Source organism: Calonectris borealis, chromosome 3, assembly GCF_964195595.1.
Source record: "Calonectris borealis chromosome 3, bCalBor7.hap1.2, whole genome shotgun sequence".
In the NCBI taxonomy this organism is placed as follows: Eukaryota; Metazoa; Chordata; class Aves; order Procellariiformes; family Procellariidae; genus Calonectris; species Calonectris borealis.
Genome location: NC_134314.1, coordinates 59,030,529 through 59,049,469, shown reverse-complemented (window position 1 = coordinate 59,049,469; position 18,941 = coordinate 59,030,529). Strand labels below are relative to the sequence as shown.

General features: G+C 36.6%; 1 protein-coding gene across 1 annotated transcript in view; it reads left to right on the top strand.

Annotated features, from left to right (window-relative positions):
• TRDN (triadin) overlaps positions 1–18,941 on the top strand; it is a gene marked incomplete at its 5' end in the record, with an annotated part of 237,298 nt that overhangs the window by 18,373 nt on the left and 199,984 nt on the right. Inside the window, 1 exon segment of the mRNA XM_075145762.1 lies at positions 18,653–18,867. Coding sequence (XP_075001863.1) covers positions 18,653–18,867 — 215 coding nt within the window.

Below are 18,941 nucleotides of genomic sequence, written 5' to 3'. Positions count from 1 at the left end.
GCTGTTTACATTTTCTTGGCATTTCTCAAAAATGAACACAATTTTAACTTCCAAATGTTCCTTCTCTCCCTGAAAATGCCCAGGTAGACAGATATGGATTGCATCTTCTCTTGAAAATAGATGTACATCTGTTGCATTGGAGCAATTCCAGTGTCAACCATATCCCACTGGGGGAGGCAGCTGTTTTCCAGGTGAAATTATTTAACTAGCAACAAAAACCATGCTATAATGCTATTATGTGTCTGTTTTCTAGCACAGCAATCTCATTTTCAGCAAGTTCCACCTCTCTCTGTTTTCCTATGTTTATATGAGTAAGAGGAAGGGAGACCTTTCCTCTTGTCCTGTAGGATGTCTGCAAAAAATTGTGCAGAAGTCTGAATTCCTGGTCGTGTAGGCACACAGGACATAACAAATGGTTATCACTAATATTAAGTCCGTGTGTTAAGAATTAGAAAGGAATGGTGAAATAAAGTTTGTATTAGTAAGTCCCTAGAAAATTCCTTAGATCTTCTTCCCACCCCGCACTAGTCATTTTCTCAGATACCTGGTGAACAGCCTGTAGTTCACTGTGTGATATGGAGATCAATCTCTAAACCAAAAAATAACCCCAACCAACCAACCAAAAAACCACAGATATTTTTCTTTTTTGCACAAGAATAGGTATCAAAACAAACAAAAATGTGTAGTGTGCTAAAAAAATGGAGTGTTTACAAAAGCCTGTGAAGTCCTGGTTGTAACCGTGTTCCTCTTTCTCCTCTCAGTTCTCATCTTTGAATGTAAGCGATACCAAAGATATGTACATTCTCTTTTAGAGTGTGCTTTATTTAAGTAAATATAAAGTAAATATGAGATACAACATTAATGCACTTTAATATAGAATATTCTGTGTATTCTGCAAACAGAGAAATGGAGGTGTTAAAATCTTCAGGCTTAGTGCACTTCATGAAGAACTGCATCCCGTCTTAAAGTCTGTGATTTTGCAGAATCATATTGTAAACTTCAGAAACTTCAGTTTACTTTTGAAAGTATATTTTATTATAATAGTTGTCTCAATAGCTTCCTCACTAAAACACCATATGTCAGCTGTCCCTAAGGAATATACAAGTGAAAACAACCTTCCCACAGATTCACTGGTTCAAGTTAGTGTGAATGAAAACTCAGCTAATATGTTCATGCTTTTACAGGATATATTCTCTACACTCATATTCTTGAAGATATCATTCCACCTTTTTCTCTATCTCAGTCCTATTTTTATTCCACTTTTTACATTTACTGTAAACTCTTCTACATTTGTAGACTCATTGAATAAGTCAATACCTTTGAAATCACTATTGTTGCTATTATTACTAACACAATCCTTCTTATCTTTAAGTTTTTGTTGAGAATTAGTTCACTTTGCCTAATTGAATAACTCTGTCTTCAAAAAGTAAATGCACTTACTTAGGTCTTTAATGAAAGTTGCCTACCTGAAGTTTGCTAAATCTCAGTATTTGGTTTTGGAAAAGATTCTCTTGTTTTCAACTACAGTCAGGACTTCATATCTATGTTTGTTTTCAATCTTTCCTCTTCTTTTATGTCTTTCATTCTTTTAATTGGAAGAATCAAACTTTTCTGCTACATTAAATGTAGAAATATTACCTTTTATTCTCACTGTGATTGGAGAGAATATTTTCAATGGTTTTGAATAAAACTAGAACTACAATAGTGTCTCATCAGCTGAAAAAGAAAGAGCATATATTTTTAGTCCGTTATTATCAGTTAGTAAGTTGCTGATTTACTTTTTGTTGCAGAAACTTTTCTTTTGTTTTGTGTTTCAACTTGCTTAGATGCTAGGGCAATAAAGTGGGAAGAGAAGGAAATAATAAATTAATTTATTCTTCGTTAATTTTATAACCAGCATTTCATGAACACTTTTTTGGTCATAGATACGAATAATGTGAACTTCCCAACACATGGACTATTAATTTTCCATGGATCTCTTGTAAAAATACCATTTTCATGGCTTGTGCCTTTCCGAAGGTATCACCTGAATTTATTCTGTATAAGTTCCCTGCCCCAAATTTCCACTATAGAATCTGCAAGTGCTTCTGCACTCTAACTCTTTTTAATCTATACTTCTTTCTGCAGAGCAGTAGCTCCTGATTGAAGGTGGTACTAATTGCAGGCTGCGACAGAACTACACTGTGCATAACACAAATCCTGACAATTCTTTTCCATGACAAGAAGATCTTATGCTGTCTTATACTTGCAGAACTAATAACAATGTTTGCAGCACTTGACCACTGGAAGGGTGACTTTAACAAGCTCCTGACGTTTAATGGTCTTCCAAGTCCATTTGTGTAGTGGTTTGCTAGGGAATGGCACTCTCTGAGGAATGAATACCCAAGGGACTCCGTCAGGTTGTAGTCCACCAGGTCTGAGCATTTCTAGAAATGGAGGGAAGAAAACCTAACCTGCACCTGCCCATTTGGTGACAGGGAAAAAGTTCCAGCTCTCTCCCACAACAGATGTCTTGTGAATGTCCCTTAAAAGCTAACAATACCACTCCCGCCCCGATCAGCAGGATGAGCAGGAATGAACTGTTGATCTGGACTTGGAAATAGGCTCAGCTATTCAGGTCGCAGTTCCCAATAGTGGAAGAACCCTAAAGGCACTTTAGCTTTTCTCCACTAATCTGTCAAAAGTAGCCTGCCTGCACAGGTCTTGTGGAGCACACGGAATGCTGTGCAGTATGAGGGTAGAGTTCTTTAAGAACATCATCCTATATAGTTTCTTTCACACTTCCTATGTGGCAACTGGCCTAAGGTTTAAATAAAGCACCACCTTAAATAAAAAGCCAAGAAAAGTTATAGCAAGTGTATTACAATGTCTTATGGCCTACTTCTATTTCATATTGCGAATGTTATTCATTATTAGTCATTCAATTATTTTAGATATACTTTGTGTCTATTCTTGTCTTCCACTGTAATACTTTAATAGCATTCTGAATGTATTGTACTTTTTTGGGGATGAATTGTGTTAGTGAGTGAAAGATTGTCAGTTTTGCGACCAGAAGAATATAGTCAATGTAAGCTGTAAAGCTGAAATATTGACTGTAATGTAAATGTTAATCTTCAATAAATATGAAAGTATGCATTTTTTATTTTTTAGCACTTACCTAATTACAGTTGAAGCTGCACTCTATTGATATAATAGAAAAGGAAATGAATAAAGAAAGGTTAGATGATGAATAGGCCTTTGACCAGAATATAACAGCCAGCAAAATCTTGCAAAGATGTATACAGAATAAATAAGTAGGTCTCAAAAGCTTTCTTAAAAATTTAGAAAGGACTATCAACTTCTACATCTGCAGAGGACATCTCTATCTCTTTTCATTATAGTGACAAAGTTATGAGTTGAGACTGCTGTATTAATATTAAAGAAACTTCAGAGAATTGCGTGAAAGTTTCCTGAAATGAGAAAATAGCAGTAGCTTTGGTATTCTTAAAATCCAAGATGGAAAGATTTCAAGAAACTTTATACACATGCTAAATGTGTATAAATGGCTTGAAAAGATGGGCAAAGACGACAAACGACTACACTCAGAGGAAGGTTGTGATATATTTAGCTTAAAAATTACACAATGTAGAGGAGCAATGAGCCAGAAGTTAGAACAGGAGACCCGGGTTCAGCTCTGTCTCCTGCCAGACTTCCAATACGGCCTTTGCTCTTCACTTAATTGCTCCTTTGCTTCCTTTCTTTAGAATGAAAATAGTATGGCCTTACATCAGAGTGTGAGCTGGGGGGAAGATAAATGTTAGAAGACTAGGGGCAAATAAATCCAGACTTGAAGATCTATAAAAATACCCTGAAGAGAATTACACATTTTGAACATGACCTGAGACTATGTGAAGGTTTAGTAAATAGGAAAACATTGTGTTTATATGGACATGTTTGAGCATCACTAGAAGATTTGTGAATACAGCACAGGCAGTTTGGAAAACAACACCAGGCTGAAAAATGTCCTTTCAGCTGCTGCCTCTATTTCATTGGTAGGGAACAAAAGGATTTTTCTGTTAGATGAAAGTGAGTGGGATGAAATGGGGACAAATACGCATAAATATCATTTTCAGGCCTCATGGTTGAATTGCAGGCATAGATATGCAACTTTGTTCTTCTCTTTTCCTATCGCCATGAGAGTCAGGGAATGAAGCACAAAAGAACTAAGGTTGGGGAGAGATGCCAGGAACATCACAGAGGTCCTGCAAGTGCCTGATGTGCGCGCAAGGCTCTCAAGCTGACTGGAAACTTTGTAGCACCTGCTATTCCTGTGGGTTAGGAATACTGGAGCTCCTACTATATGGACCTGCTATTACACAGAACGTAGGGAGGTGTTACAGCTTGTGGATGAGAGCTGAATGGTTTTGGGATGACTTTGTGCATGTTTACAGCAGGTGCTAAAGATTAGTTGATTTAGAATCCATGGGAGGATATAAGGAAGCTATCATTCCAACCAGGTCAAAATTTTTCCCTGATGTAGGTCACTTTCTGTTCCAGTTAGCAATAACAACATGAAGGGGCCACCTTGAGATGGAGGCTTTTTTCAAGTCGGAATAAGATCTTTTAAACTGCACTGAGGTGAGACTTGACCATTAAGAATGCTTTTTGGACGGATTATGCCATTAAAAAAGTGGAAAGATTTTCCTCTGTTCTAAGATGTATAACTGAGATTTGAGGACTGCTCTGCTGAAGTCCACTTAGATGTTAATTAGTCTTCCATGACCAAATAAGATGGAACTCTATTTTGTCTCAGTGTCTAGTGTTTTAATGCAGACACAGGAATTGAGAGAGACTATGAACTTCAGAAAGATTCACATTCCAAAAGTGTAAGTAAATGGATGCCCCCATCCATGCATAGGGGAGAGAGGTGCCCAGAAAGGGCAACTCAGAGGTGTTTCAACACTTTTTTTTTTCCATTTCTATGCTAGTGCTGATTAGAAAAATGTTATGAGAGTGAATTAAAATTAATTACCATTTTGCAACATTCTATACTCTGCACAAGCATGTGTAATTTGAATTTATGTTCTAAAATTTGGAATCTTACATTGTTAAAATAATTTCACAAATCTGTCTCTCAGTAGAGATTATTTTTTTCATCTATATTACAAACACACAGGCTTATCATTAATGCATTCTCCATGTTTTGGATTATATGCTTAGAAGCTTAATGTAAGTAGGATAAAGAGATATTTTAGACATACCCTATATAGATCGATATTAAAAATAAATCATCTTCCGTTTTAGATATCTTTGAATTCAAGAAAATCTTTCATATGAATCATTTTCAAGATTAAGATGTCACTTCTCTGAGTCACAACAATTAAACCATGGATCAAAATTCTTTTTTCCTTTCTAAGGGCTGAATCCTATACCAAAAAGATCCTCTTCAGGTATTATAGGTTTTATATTTACACTTTCAAGGAGATAGGGGAAAAGCCATTTTTATTTTTATGATTCAGCAAATTAATACTGAAAAAATAGATATCTTCACAACATTAGGAACATGTTCTGTATTAGCATTGGCAATTTTGTGCTTAGTGAAAAAATGAGGTTTTAAAATTGTGTCATTATTGCTTTATTTGGAAACCATTAATACAGAATGTTGTGACATATATGCTTGAAAAAAAGCATTCATTTGGGATTTGGATTTACTCTGCCAGGTGGGAAAATAAGTTAGCATCTTTTGTAGGAAACAGGAAAATCTTGAGCTACATTTATCAGTTGATAATTCTGCCAATTCTCTGTAAATCACAAAAGTCATATAATGTCATTATTATACATCAGAAAAGACTAAGCAAAGAAAATATCCTGCCCATATAATAACACTAATATAAGACACACAAAAAAATATTTACTTTAATAACCTTGCACTTCTTGGTATCTTCCATGCATATTTCCATGGCTATCATACAACTTGCATGACATTTCAACTTAGAGTTGATGCAGAAATTGGAACTTCACTTGTAGTTTGGAAATAAAACAAATGGACTTTTTAAATACACACATCAAAGCGTTGCTTTTCATGCGCTCATTTTTTCAAGAAAAAATCATAGCTGACCCCTAAAAGTTGAATTTGGATTCCATAGTTTCTTCAGACAAGTAGTAGTGGAGAGGTAGGGAACTATACTCACTTGTGCGTACATTTTAATCCAGACTCGCCCGTAATTTCAGGTTTCATTTTATATGCCACATGGATATCTCATCTGCCTAGTGAGGGATATTTCTGGGAATTATTATAGAGAATGGCTCCATTTCTGGAGCTAAATAATGTAGCCCCGTAACCACTTCTTGGCATTTATCACTGGGATAAATTGGAGACCACTCTGAATCTCACATCTGTTTGGTCAGTTGAGGTCTTTATTATTTTTTCTCATTTACTCTGCAGAGATCTGAAGAGATGTGATAGGAAGATTTAAATTGCAGGTCCAAGCCCTATAATAGATAAAATTAGATGAGGAGGGTTTGTAAGCCTGATTTTCAGCTCACAAAAGCAAAAGTGCCTAAACCAATCTGTAGGCTGTTCATTGTGCTCTTGAGCAACTCTTCTGGGTTCGTTTGTTCAGAATGTGGTAGTGTGAAAATTAGCAATATTAGAAGTCCTCTGGGCTTAGGTATGGGTACAAGACAGACTCACTAATAGTCTCGTTTGTTGTTAATTTACTGTGGGTAAAAGTCAGCTTTCGCTAACAATTTCTAAAATCTGGTCACTACCTTGTTCTGCTGACAGGTGTTGATTGATTTGGGCTGGCAGGAGGAAGGATGCAGAGAATGGATACGATTACTGAAGTGATTTTGTTTTTTCCTCAGGTAACCTTCAAGAAATCCTAAATCTTTTTGGTTTTCCTTCTTTTCAGTGTGTAGATGAGGTGCCATAAAAATATCTGCACAGGGAGAAAAGAAAAGATACCTAAGACTCTGTATCTGTACATGAATACTATGTAGTGATCTTTTCTCACCAAACTCGAACTGGCAAGTTTTTCACATGTTCCAAAACTTGGCCAGGGTATAATCCTGAATAAAGGATTATATGGCTAATTCATGGTAGCAGGTCCAGGAATGACTGTGAGTAAGGGAGGGCACAGTGACTATTTGCTACTTGGTCAAAGATTTTGCTATTTGGAATGGGTCTCAATAGTCTCAAAAACGTACCCCATTTTCTCCAGATTACTTAATACTCATTCAAAACAAAGTTTTCTTCTAAGATGTGAGTATCTGGCATTACTGCTATAAAGAAAGCTTTGTAAGATAGAGTAAGATTTCCCAGCTCTTGAGAATCCCAGAACACATTTTAGACGACAGATGTATCGTGAATATGTACCCTCAACAAACATCAACTGTCCTCACAGTGACAGCGTATCCTATGTGTCTCAGCTGCCCGTTGACATCACGCCTATTTCCAAATAAAGATCAGAGGTGAATGATAGTATTAATGTAGTCTATCAAGGTTAAACTTCAACTTCAGATTACCATTTTTGTAATCAGTATTGCAAAAAGAAAATGATAAAACACACCATCAACTTTTACATAGACACTGAATTCTATTCCTCAGTGTCAGTTCAAAAGCCCTCTCATGCCCTAAAACTGAAGGGATATTTTCCAAAGGATTCTTTCAGACCAAAAAAGAAGAAAAGAAAAAACAAAAGAAAACCTTCAGAGGAGCCATTCCTATCATGTCTGCCAGTGCTTCCTAGAATTCTTTTGTTATGGGAACACACACTGAATACAAATAGTATATCAGAAAGCATTTTGGGGGTATATTTTGATAGCCCCATAAGTTTCAAAGCAAGCTTTAGAAGACTTTGTTTCCCTAATATTTTAGGTGCCTATGTAGTGGACTTGCCTTTAGCTATTCTGTAAGTATGCAGATGGGGTACTCTCATATTTATTAGAAAGTAACTCCTTGACAGAAGATGGATCTTGGTTCATCCATTGCTGTTTACGATGGACTATAGCTAACTGCTGTCTCTCATGAAATTGGTTATACTGTTTTGCAAGCCACATAACAGTTCTCTTCAGTAGACCTCTTTCAGTTTTCTCTCTCCCAGACCTTGTGATACGGTTTCATAGTAAATTGTCATTTACAGATGAGATATATCAGTGACATAGATGACTGACTTGCCATGAGCACTTATTTTAGTTTTCCCCTTTTGTCAGATGAGGAATTTTGTCTCCACTTTTTAGCAAAGTCTTTTCGATATTTTTTTTTTTACTGCGTAACTCTTAGTATAGAAATTTCAGTGTTCTTTTTGGCTAAAAATACCTTTTTCTTCAGTCTCTGGTAAGGCAGCTGGGACCAGGTCTCTTTAATATGACTTATGCATATATATATTCAAACTGCATCCATGTGGTGATCTCCATATTTGCGTGCTGTAATGACTGGATAGCTCCACATGGAAGACTTGGCAGACTTATGATGTGAGACACTCTTGCACTATGAGTTGTGGAGAGTATATTGAATTATTGCTAGAATGGCTTTCATTTTCAGAGGCTGTAGATATCAGTCCATTAAGACATACAAAGTTGTCCTATCTCCAGTGTCAGGTTAGCTTGGAATAGAAGAAATCAAGCAAATCATCTTATTAATCATTCCTAGACACACTTATTTGAGAGATAACGGTAGTTCCACCAGAGGAAGCATAGATCTGGAATTTTCTTTACAGAGTTTCTTTATACTGGTACACTTGTCCAGAGTGAAGACAGAGGTATTTGTAACCTATTATTTGTCTTACTGACTTTCAATATTTATTATGACTATCATTATTTTATAGATGGGAACAGGGTTTTTTTGCCTTTTTTTCCATAACTAAAAAAGAGTCAGTGTTTTTCTCTAATCCCCTCTGAAGGTTTCAGAGGTGTGTAGAGATGAGTTTCCAAAAACAAATAACAAAGGGAATGCATACAGTGCTCTTGCTGCAGAAGGTTTCATGCTATTTAAAGATAAGTGGCAACCATTTTTCTCCAACCTTCATTTTGACATTTTAAAAGATAAGATGTACCTCTCAGCTTATATCAACTCACAAGTATGTCTAAATATCCTTTTGGCATCTCTTTCTGAAATGTCGGATTTCTAAGATGAACAGGAAGGTAAAACTTCTTCTTACTGTTTCAGAGCACCAATTTGTTTCCAAAGAAGGGAAGGTATTACTACCAATCAATAAAAAAATTCAGGTGTGGAACTGAACAAATAATGGATTTTTCAGGGTGCTGATAATTTAGGATTGTGTGTTCATAATTCAGTTACACTCTTATCTCATCTGCATTCTGAGAAGCTGGAAATGAAACATTTGATTTTTTAACAAATCTCAGCATTTCTAAAAGCAAATGTAAAAAATACACCAAACTGAAGAATTATTTCAAAGAGAAGAATTTAAATGTCCAACTTCCAGATCATGAAAAGGCGAAGTCCACAGCCTTTTGGAAAAGGAACAGCTCAATGTCCCTTTGACATGCCTGGTCGCTGGTTTAAAGTGCAGTAATTGGCACTTTTCCTGTTCTTATCAACTGTACTTCCTGCAGTTTTGATTTTATAGAAGTAATTTGTTCTGTGTTGATTATTGTTAACCCCTGTGGTCTGCTAAATTCTTAAGAAATTACTACACAAAGTGATATAGTTGTAAGTAAAATGATCTATAAAATTTCTCAATAAAACCTGCTAACTTTTAAATCTGGTCCTTAGGGCTTCCCTTACTTTTCTTTCTAAAGTCATTTCAGGTATAACTTATTGCAGAGAGACTCGCAATACAATCAGTCATATAAGACTATTTCAGAAGGCTCAACAACACAGAAGATCTTTTACCAACTAACTAACCACTAATCCCTTCTCTGTCTGTTATACTTGAATAATCAGAATAATGTACAAGCTCTTTGAAACACATACACACACAAAAACAACCACACAGAGGCAGAAGGTTAAAGGTCGTATCAGCATAATGTTCTTTATAAGCAATTTTGGAAAGAAGTGAAGGAGTTTTTCACACTTCCTTGCAAAGAAGGAATATGAGACAAATTTTCCTCCGCTTAATTTGAAGTATCGACCAATGCTCTACTAGACTACGAAATTCAAACATGTAAGGAAAGAGGGAAATTCGGCTCCAAATTACTGAAGTTTGACTTCTCAAGTGATTTAGGACTCATCTCATGTGAATTTTCAATGGGATGTGGGCTCCTAAATCCTGCAGACCTCTGCTGACCTAACTGGGCTCTCTGAAGTCAAAAGTTAGAAGTATGTCAGCTGAGAGGGAGTTATTTTACTTATTTTACCGCTGATTGTATTTTAAAACACAGTGTAATGGGGGTCTGACTGAAACTAGTTTCCACTTCCCCTCCTTGAAGTTCTCAGATTGCTTCAAGACATCTGTACACATAGGTAGAATTCCTCTTCTTCATATGTAATTTATCTGGTACTACAGTTCATACCTTGGCCCATTCCAGAACAGGTAATAGCTAGTATTAGTATTTCTTCAACAGGATCCAATGATGCATTCACCAAAATGCAGGTGTTGCCTATCAGGTTCACAAGCATCAAGGCTTTTTTTTTTGGGGGGTGGGGGGGAAGTGTTTGGTAAGATTTTTGTTCTCACTCTTCTCTGCAGTGGAAATCTGTCTGGAGCAGAGAGACCTTTTTTCAGTTATATATCCTTATTCCTTTTCAAAATCATCTGAAGATCTTTTTTATCAGTTACCCTTGTTGCTAGATTAAATTGAATTTCCCGCCTGTAGAAGACTTCCTTCCCTACTATGCCGTTCCATGCTCTGAGCTTTTCTAGACAAACCATCCTTAATTGCTACTACTTGGATTTCTCCCCTTGATCAGAAGGCCTCCCATGCAGGTGAAGACCAGGTTGCTCTCAGGGGATTCTGACCCCTTGCATACAGCAGTGGTCCAGATCCATCATTTGAATCTGCATGGCAAGGAGTTAACCACGTATGCCAACTAGCTACATGAGATACAATCGATCTTATATACACAAAAGTATCTTTAAAGTAATCTTTGTTGCTGTCCTCAGAAAAAACAAAATCAGATACATGCATTCAAATAATTGTAGCTAGGTGGAAAATGTGGGATTTGGAAGTATTTTGATTTGCTATTCTTGGAGTATGATGAAGAGCTGCTGTGCTTCAGCCGATTAATTATTTCAAAAAGTGATTTATTTCAGGTATACTATGCATTATATCAGAAAGAGCAAAATATAGTAAGAAACTTATTTAAAAACATTAGAGCTTAGTTTCTGAGTTTTCCATATTTCTTTTCTTTAAAGTCACTAGCACTTCACAGCAGGTTTTGAAAAATTGTACCATGTGGGAAAAAATCCACCCATACATTTTATATTTCTCCTTTTTATTATAAAGGACATTTGCATAAAAATAGTAGCTTTGTTTCTTAAAAGTTCATTTTCTCTTGCTGCTCCCTCTCATTTAGAATCATCATAATCCTCACAATAGATTGACACGGAAATTGTTGTAATATCACAATGGAACAATTATGACTGCAAGTAGGGTATAAGCAGCAGATTCTTAAAGTGAAAAGATCCTGTTTCCATATAAGTAGCATTGCAAATAAAGAGCAATGGAGAAGCAATAACAGAAATAAAATATTATTAAAATGGATTTTTCTTTTACTTTGATATTTACTTGGTATTTGAAGAAAATAAGGTCAGCAAGAACATAAGAAGCATGTCAGAGGATTGGTTCAGCTGGTGCATTATCTTGTCTTCATCAGCAGCCACTGGCTGAGGAAAAGGTATATGTTCAAGCATTAAATGCTTAACCCCTGCCCTGCCAGAATACTTGCTCTGCATTTAGGGATATGAAATAAAGGAAATTCCTGAGTCAGAGATTATGTCTTTGCATTCAAAAGTCCTTTTTCCTTTCATGCCGTTGCCCAGTCCCTGTTGTAATCTGGCCGTACATAATTTGAAAGTAATTTTCTGTTCATAGAGTTATGGAGGTTTTCTAATTAGTATTAGTTAAACTATTTTCTTCCGAGATTCTTTACTTTGTTTTTTTTCCATAGGACATGGTAGTGTACTGTATCCTAAGAAACAGTCATTATTACAGTCCCAAAATATATACCACACATTAGAACACAGCGTTAATAACTTCTAGTTTTCACCTCATAGTATTTATTATTAGTAGTACTGCTATTAGTATTATTTACTGATACTGTGAACATTTTCTTTGAACTATATAATGAAATGGCTTGATAGGATGTATCTTTTATTCTACGAACTTCTTATTGAAATCGATGAGATCAAAAGATTGGTGTACATAATTTGTTGGAGAATGAATGGAAAAGATTAATACAATTTACTTCTTTAAATTATCAGATGCTCTCTATTGATCAAAAATAAAACCAATACAGATATAATAACAGAAAAGGAAATTAAAAAAGTACACAGCAGCATATGTAATTATAAGTGCCTTTTCTGAATTCAATTGTTCAGTTAATTTTCATGCACCATCCTCTCCATGTTCTATAATCTCTATTCTATTTCTTTTGTCATGTAGAATTGGTTGCTGCATAATCTCCAACCCTATTTTCCACATTTCATAAAGAATATTACATTTTTATAACTATCAGTCACCAATAAATCTGCAAATGTTCCCTCACAGACAGTCCCCGTCACAGCTTTCTAAGCCTTTAGTTTGCAGAAAGGCTACCTTTTAATTTTGAGAAGTTTGCCAATATATACGTGATATGTGTTGAGAGGTTTTGCTCTTTGCGCTTTAATTACGTATACTGTAGAGCAACACTTCAGTACTCTGTGCGATGAATTTAGAAGTCTGTAAATTCTGGTATCAGTTGTGAAACTCCTTTTATATATTATTCCCTTTTAATTATTCCAGTTGCGTTCATTCATTCATATGTATGGGGATGTAATATGATACAAAAGAAAAGAAATAGCTGAATGTCAGCCATCTCAAGAGAAGATTTATGCTGCAGCTCTAAATAAATTAGCTTTTCTTAACATTGTCCCATTTCTGCTCAACAGCTTGCAGAAGCTCCTTCACACTCAGAAGATTTACACTAGGTGCCTGCCACCCATTTCTGGGCTGAACTGTAGATCACTGCCCTACACACAGAGCCTTTTGCAGATAATGGTGAGAGAGAGGAGCTTTCAAAGATAAGCTGAATTTGCCTATTTAAGTTGTCTTTACCTGCTTCCATCTACCTCTCTCTCAGTGTGAGGAGAGAGTGCCTTTATATTACCATGTATGTCCAATAGAAAACATGATCCATATTACTGGATCTAATTAGGTTCCCAACTTATTGAAGGTTACCAGGACTACAGATCCTCCATAGTAAGCGGTTTTTAATCCACTGTAATCACATGCTTTAGCAGCATTCGGAGGAGAGCAAAAGGTTTTGACAATTGAATTCCTCTTGCTCTTCTTCCTCTAAACTGTTCTGCACTCTGTTACTCACCATCCAGCATCTGCATCTCTTGGCCTCTGATGCTGGCCAGGTAAGATGGTGGAGGATCTCTGTTCAGGTGCATACGGTGGGTTCTGAGGGTCTTTCTTCTCTCTGCTCTGCATTCTGTATAAAGCAGGCAAAAAGCATGAGTCGAGTGAAGAGTTTTCAACTCCCTGTGCCTATGGAAGTGCTGGGAAATTGGCTACATGCTTATGATGAGGCAAAAGCTTTCTGGACAAAAGTCATTAGATCACTTCAGGAAAGAATACTGTTACTGATATTTTATTGCAAGCTACTAACTATTAATCACAGCACAAATTTTGTCTTTTGCGTTCCATTTGTATAAGCCAAGGGTGCAGAAAACACAGCAGAGAGATGAAAAGAGGAGGACACCACAGTCAGGCATAAGTATCACCTGAACAACAGGTATAAGTATAGTCTTTTCTTGCTGTAGAAAGAATTTTCCCCGCATGGGAAAAGAGTGATTATTGTGAGAGCTGCAGAGGTCTGTGGACTCGCTAAGGGTGATGTGCTGGGCCTGAAAAAATGCAGCAGGTGATCACATATCCAGTCCTTCACTGAAGGGTTCTAATCTCTTGTCCTCCTCTCCCTGCGGTACCCTCCTTACCTTAGGCTGAGACTCCTGCCTGCCTCATCACAAGCATGGTGAATTGATAAGGTCACCAGGTTAAAGCCCAAGGTGCTTAACATACAGTGTCGATTTATACAGTCATTCTTTCTCTTTTCTGCTCCATTAATTAGTATTTAAATATTCCAAGTGAAGTGGAATAGGTCGAACAGGAGCCATTAATGACCTGAATCCAGAATACTCTATAGCCTATTTATTGGAGTGTTCATCTGGGGAGTGGAACAGACAAGTCAAAATCTACCAGCTCTCTCATTTAGAGCAGACTGCGCTGAGTCTTCTCACATCCCAGCTGAATTGCCCTAGCAGCAATATTATTATTTAAAAGGGAACAACCTCTTTTTTTTAGTAGCATGACTAGCCTTCTGCTTTTAATATGCCCAGCTTTAAAAAGGCATTTCACATTAAACATTTTACTTGATTTTTTTTGTGTGTGTATGCTGTTGGCAGAAGGAGAACTGTAATACATAAAATAACTATGAAATAACATAAATACAGAAAATTGTTATTTTACATTTGAATGAGTCTGAATGGAGTAGGAGTATTTTTTGTTCTGGTTTGGGTTTTTTGTTTTCTTTTGTTTTTCTTCTGGGATTGTGGAAGGTATAGATGCTGAACTGTAAAATCAAGTGCCCATCCTTAACCATGGACTCCTATGCTTATTACACCTTAAGGAAAGCTCAGCTCTCAAATACAAAGGGTATTTTATCTAAGCTGCCAGGACTACAAGCTCACTTTGGACTCTGAAAGTCGCACGGTGTTCTCCTCAAAGTTGTCACCAATTGTCAAGGTTTATTTATACTTACGAAACCTCATGGGTCTTCAGATTGTATCCTAAGTGACAACTCTGAAACCAGAGGAATAGTAAGGATCTCAGACTTTTAGCTGTTTGGAATTTAGCAAATCAATCTGTTGATGTAAAGGTGACATTTGTGACCTGATAGGGTAATTCTGTGTGCATGAGAAATTGTGATGTGGAGTCAGAGGTACATCTCTCCGGAGTAATCTTTTTCTAGAAATGTATATATAACTTTTTAAAGTTCCCATCATCATTGAAAATCAATAGCAATCACAACCCAAAGTGCCAGGAGGCTCTAGCAGAGATGTGGTGGTGGATTAAAATTGGGTAGCTGAAATTGTAACAGCCTTCAGCTGCAACCTCCACTCCTGTGACAGATGTTGCCTCCCCCAAAACAGGGACAACTGATCTGTTCATGAATCTCCTGATCCACTGCAGTGTTCACCTAAAGTAAACTGACTTGGATTCTGGTTGGCTGCAATACAGACGGTGAAATTTGTCTTGGGAGAGAAAACGTGTATTATATGGGCAGCAAGAATGTCTGGAGAAGTTCAGGAATCTGATTTTAACCTGTTGCTGAATGACCCCTGACAATTGTAAAAGTGAAACAGAATAGGCTCCATCAGATGATTTCAAAGCAACAAAAATGCCTGTCTTTCTCATTTCCCCACTGGGCACCTGAAGCCCCACTGACCTCTTGGGCAGGAGCTCTGCTTAACTTCGGCACTTCTCTGAGAAAAAGGAGAATTGCTGCTGGCTGAATTGATGGAAACATTGCCCATCTGCAATGGTCCCCTCTTTCTCTACTGGTCTAGCTGTGCAAATAGCATCACTGCAGGTGTGGGGAGGAGTTTAGCACTGGTAGGAGATGCACAAAAATGCACACAACACCTGGGCACTGCAAAGCAAGGAACAGGCAGAAAAAAGCATCAGGATAGCACCATGGGTACTGCAATAACAGAGTGGTTGTAAGGGGGAGAGCAATCATCTTGGTGTTATTGCCTCTTCTTTTTAGAGTAATGAAATTACGATAGTATCAATATACAATCCACCCCACATGAGATTATGTAGTAGCAAACAATGTCTTCCTTAGGAGTCCTCAGAGAAACTCCTCCAGCCAACTTTATTTATATTAGGGACATAAAAATCTAATTTCTATTTTCAGTGGTTTAGGACATGCTGCCTGCATTCTTCCAGGTATTCCAGAATTACTGTCCTGTAGATGATGCCTGCCAGTCCTGTGAGGATGTCTCTGATATCATAAAGCATCTATAACACTGGAGACCTTTGTTAGGCACCTGAATCATTCTGCAAGTGCCTGCTTTGGGAACCTCTAGCAGTATAACAGCATTTTTCTTAGCTTGACTTCCAGTCAAATTTGCGTCAATAGCTGTTCGCCCCCACTTCAATGAATGTAATGGTGGTGATTTTACTGTATAACATCCTGAGCTTTAAGGGGAAATCTGACTTGGCTATATCAACAGCCAAAAGCATGCAATAGATAACCTGCTAGCATACTTGAGCTTTGTCTCTGCAGCGTTGCTCAGATTGATAAATTGTGGGAAACTATTTTCTTCACCAAAGAAGGCACATAGCAGTCTGAATTTGAAAAGTTACGCATCCTAAATAGGAAGCAACTATTTTTACATAGCAACAGACCTAGAGGAATGATCCTTTGAATAGTAATTATACGTATAAGTCTGTACCTATATACACACATAGAGTTTTAATTGCTTTTATTATAACTGTGCAAATATCTGTCATTAGTATGTACTTGGAGATATGCTGTGGTACTAATCAGATTTGTCAAGATGAGATAGTATCTTTCTATTCTCTCTTATACATCATAAACCCTGACTGATATCTCCAAGGGGAAAAAATGCATGATGTGTCATTTATGACCTGTTGCATGCACAAATTATTTGCATTTTGTATGCAGTAGGATAACAAAATGCTATTGATTTTGAATTTGACTTTAGGAAGCTGATCTTTATTGCTAGTTGTCACTTGGCAGATTTTTCCTTCTGCTGTGAAATGTTTGATCTAAAATTTATGTTTGGAGAAATGGAAGCAGTGATGGTTTTATAATATTAAAAAAAAAGTGTATAAATTCTATCCTAGTTGATAGACATTATTCATAAGCAGAATAAACATTCTATAAATAAGACTAAATTTCAAATAAGTAACAAAAAACATGTAATATACCAATCTTGTTCTGCTTATACAACACTGCTCTGTAGCAGAACAGCTTTCTGGGGCTTGAAGCAAGGCACTGATCAGTGTCAGGATGCTTGCGCAGAAGCAAGCTTAAAAGGTAGAGTTAAGGGAAGTATACACAAATGCAATGCACTACATAATAAATAAAAGAAATGTAGAATAGTTTAGGTTATGAATTTTAACACTCTATGGATATGACAGATTAAGAGTTAGGGAACCTCTGATACCAAAATTGTCCTTCCCAGCCCTACAGATATATGTGAGATACATAAAGGTTATTTCAGTGTCACTTTAGAGTATTGTTCTCACCTTCTACAGAAAAAGGAACAAAACCAATATTCATTAGCATAAGGATTGAAATACTTGTTATGACCTCTTTTTTTTTTTAGGGACAAATATATGTACCTATGGGTAATATCAAGGTTCTAATCCTTTCTTCATTTATTTCTTTAAGAATACCAATATAGTGATTCTTAAATATATATGTAACATATCTTTGAATATTTTAACAGTAGTTTACAAGCAGATATTGTAAACTAAGCTAAGTGGAGATACTGTGCTCTTCTACTGTTTTTGACTGTGGAGTTATGAATATTTTTAATATTGTTATTGTATATACTGGAAAACAAATACCAACCAAGATTGTTTAGGTTATCACTTTCTTTTGTGAAGAAGAATAATTTGAGAATTTTCTAATGAGGTTGGGTTTCAGTTACCACAGTTTTGGTTTGTGTCCAGAATTAACATTTCTTAATACCCCAGGAGGAAGTAGATTAAGTCACTACTCTTAACTGTCCATTAAACAATTAATGTGTGTCAACTGTTGACTTGGCTAACGTACGTACTCACCTTCCTACCACCTCTCTAGTACCAAACCTATGCTTTCTCGAATTAAGTCTGCTTTGGCACTGTAACTCTTGTTTCTTAGATCATTTCACTAAGTGAAAAATGCCTCAAACAGAGGTATTTAAAAGTCAGCTACAAGCCTTTTTGCAACCATCCAATAAGGATACTGGACATGTAAATAATTTGTGTTTCTGTTAGATGAAATGGAGTATATATGTTCCTATTGCCATTGATACATGTCCTTGACAGCAGAATTCCAGCCAAACTTTGAGTGGCATAGACGCATTAGCTCCATTACAGTCAATGGAAGTACACTTAATCACATCACCTGAGAATCTGGCCTACAGCCCGTAACAAGACAGTCCTTTGGAGAGTAATAATATTTTGTTCTTTCATCAATCACTCTCCTAGGTCTGTGGCTGTTCATGGCAGACTAAAAAATGTCATATTATAATCAAAAAAGCCTGTTGTGGCTATTTCACCATGTTTGCTCCCGAGTTAACTTTACTAAAAGTGGCCCCAGTTCAGGAAAAATTCCTTCCAGAAAGCACAAGAGCCTGTCTTTAATATTGCAATATTTACATTTATTTTAAATATTCTGAGTACATGGTGATTTCAAAACAACATTCATATTCTTGATTTTTAGGCTCCAGGTGTTACATTCTATTTCCTCTGCTTTGACTATTTGCCTAGGACGTACGTCTGCAACCACGACAATAATAGATGGTAAGAACGGATCCGTTCCCTTATCATCCATGAAAGTGGGCAAGAAATCAGTAACGGAAGACCTCGTGACAACGTTCAGCTCACCAGCGGCATGGCTTCTTGTTGTTGCTCTGATTGTTACCTGGTCTGCAGTAGCTATTGTAATGTTTGACTTGGTGGATTACAAAGCCTTTGCAGGTAAAATTCAGCATATTCTGTTTGACATCTTGTATATTAAAATTTAAAAATTTATTAAGGTGTGTATTATGTAA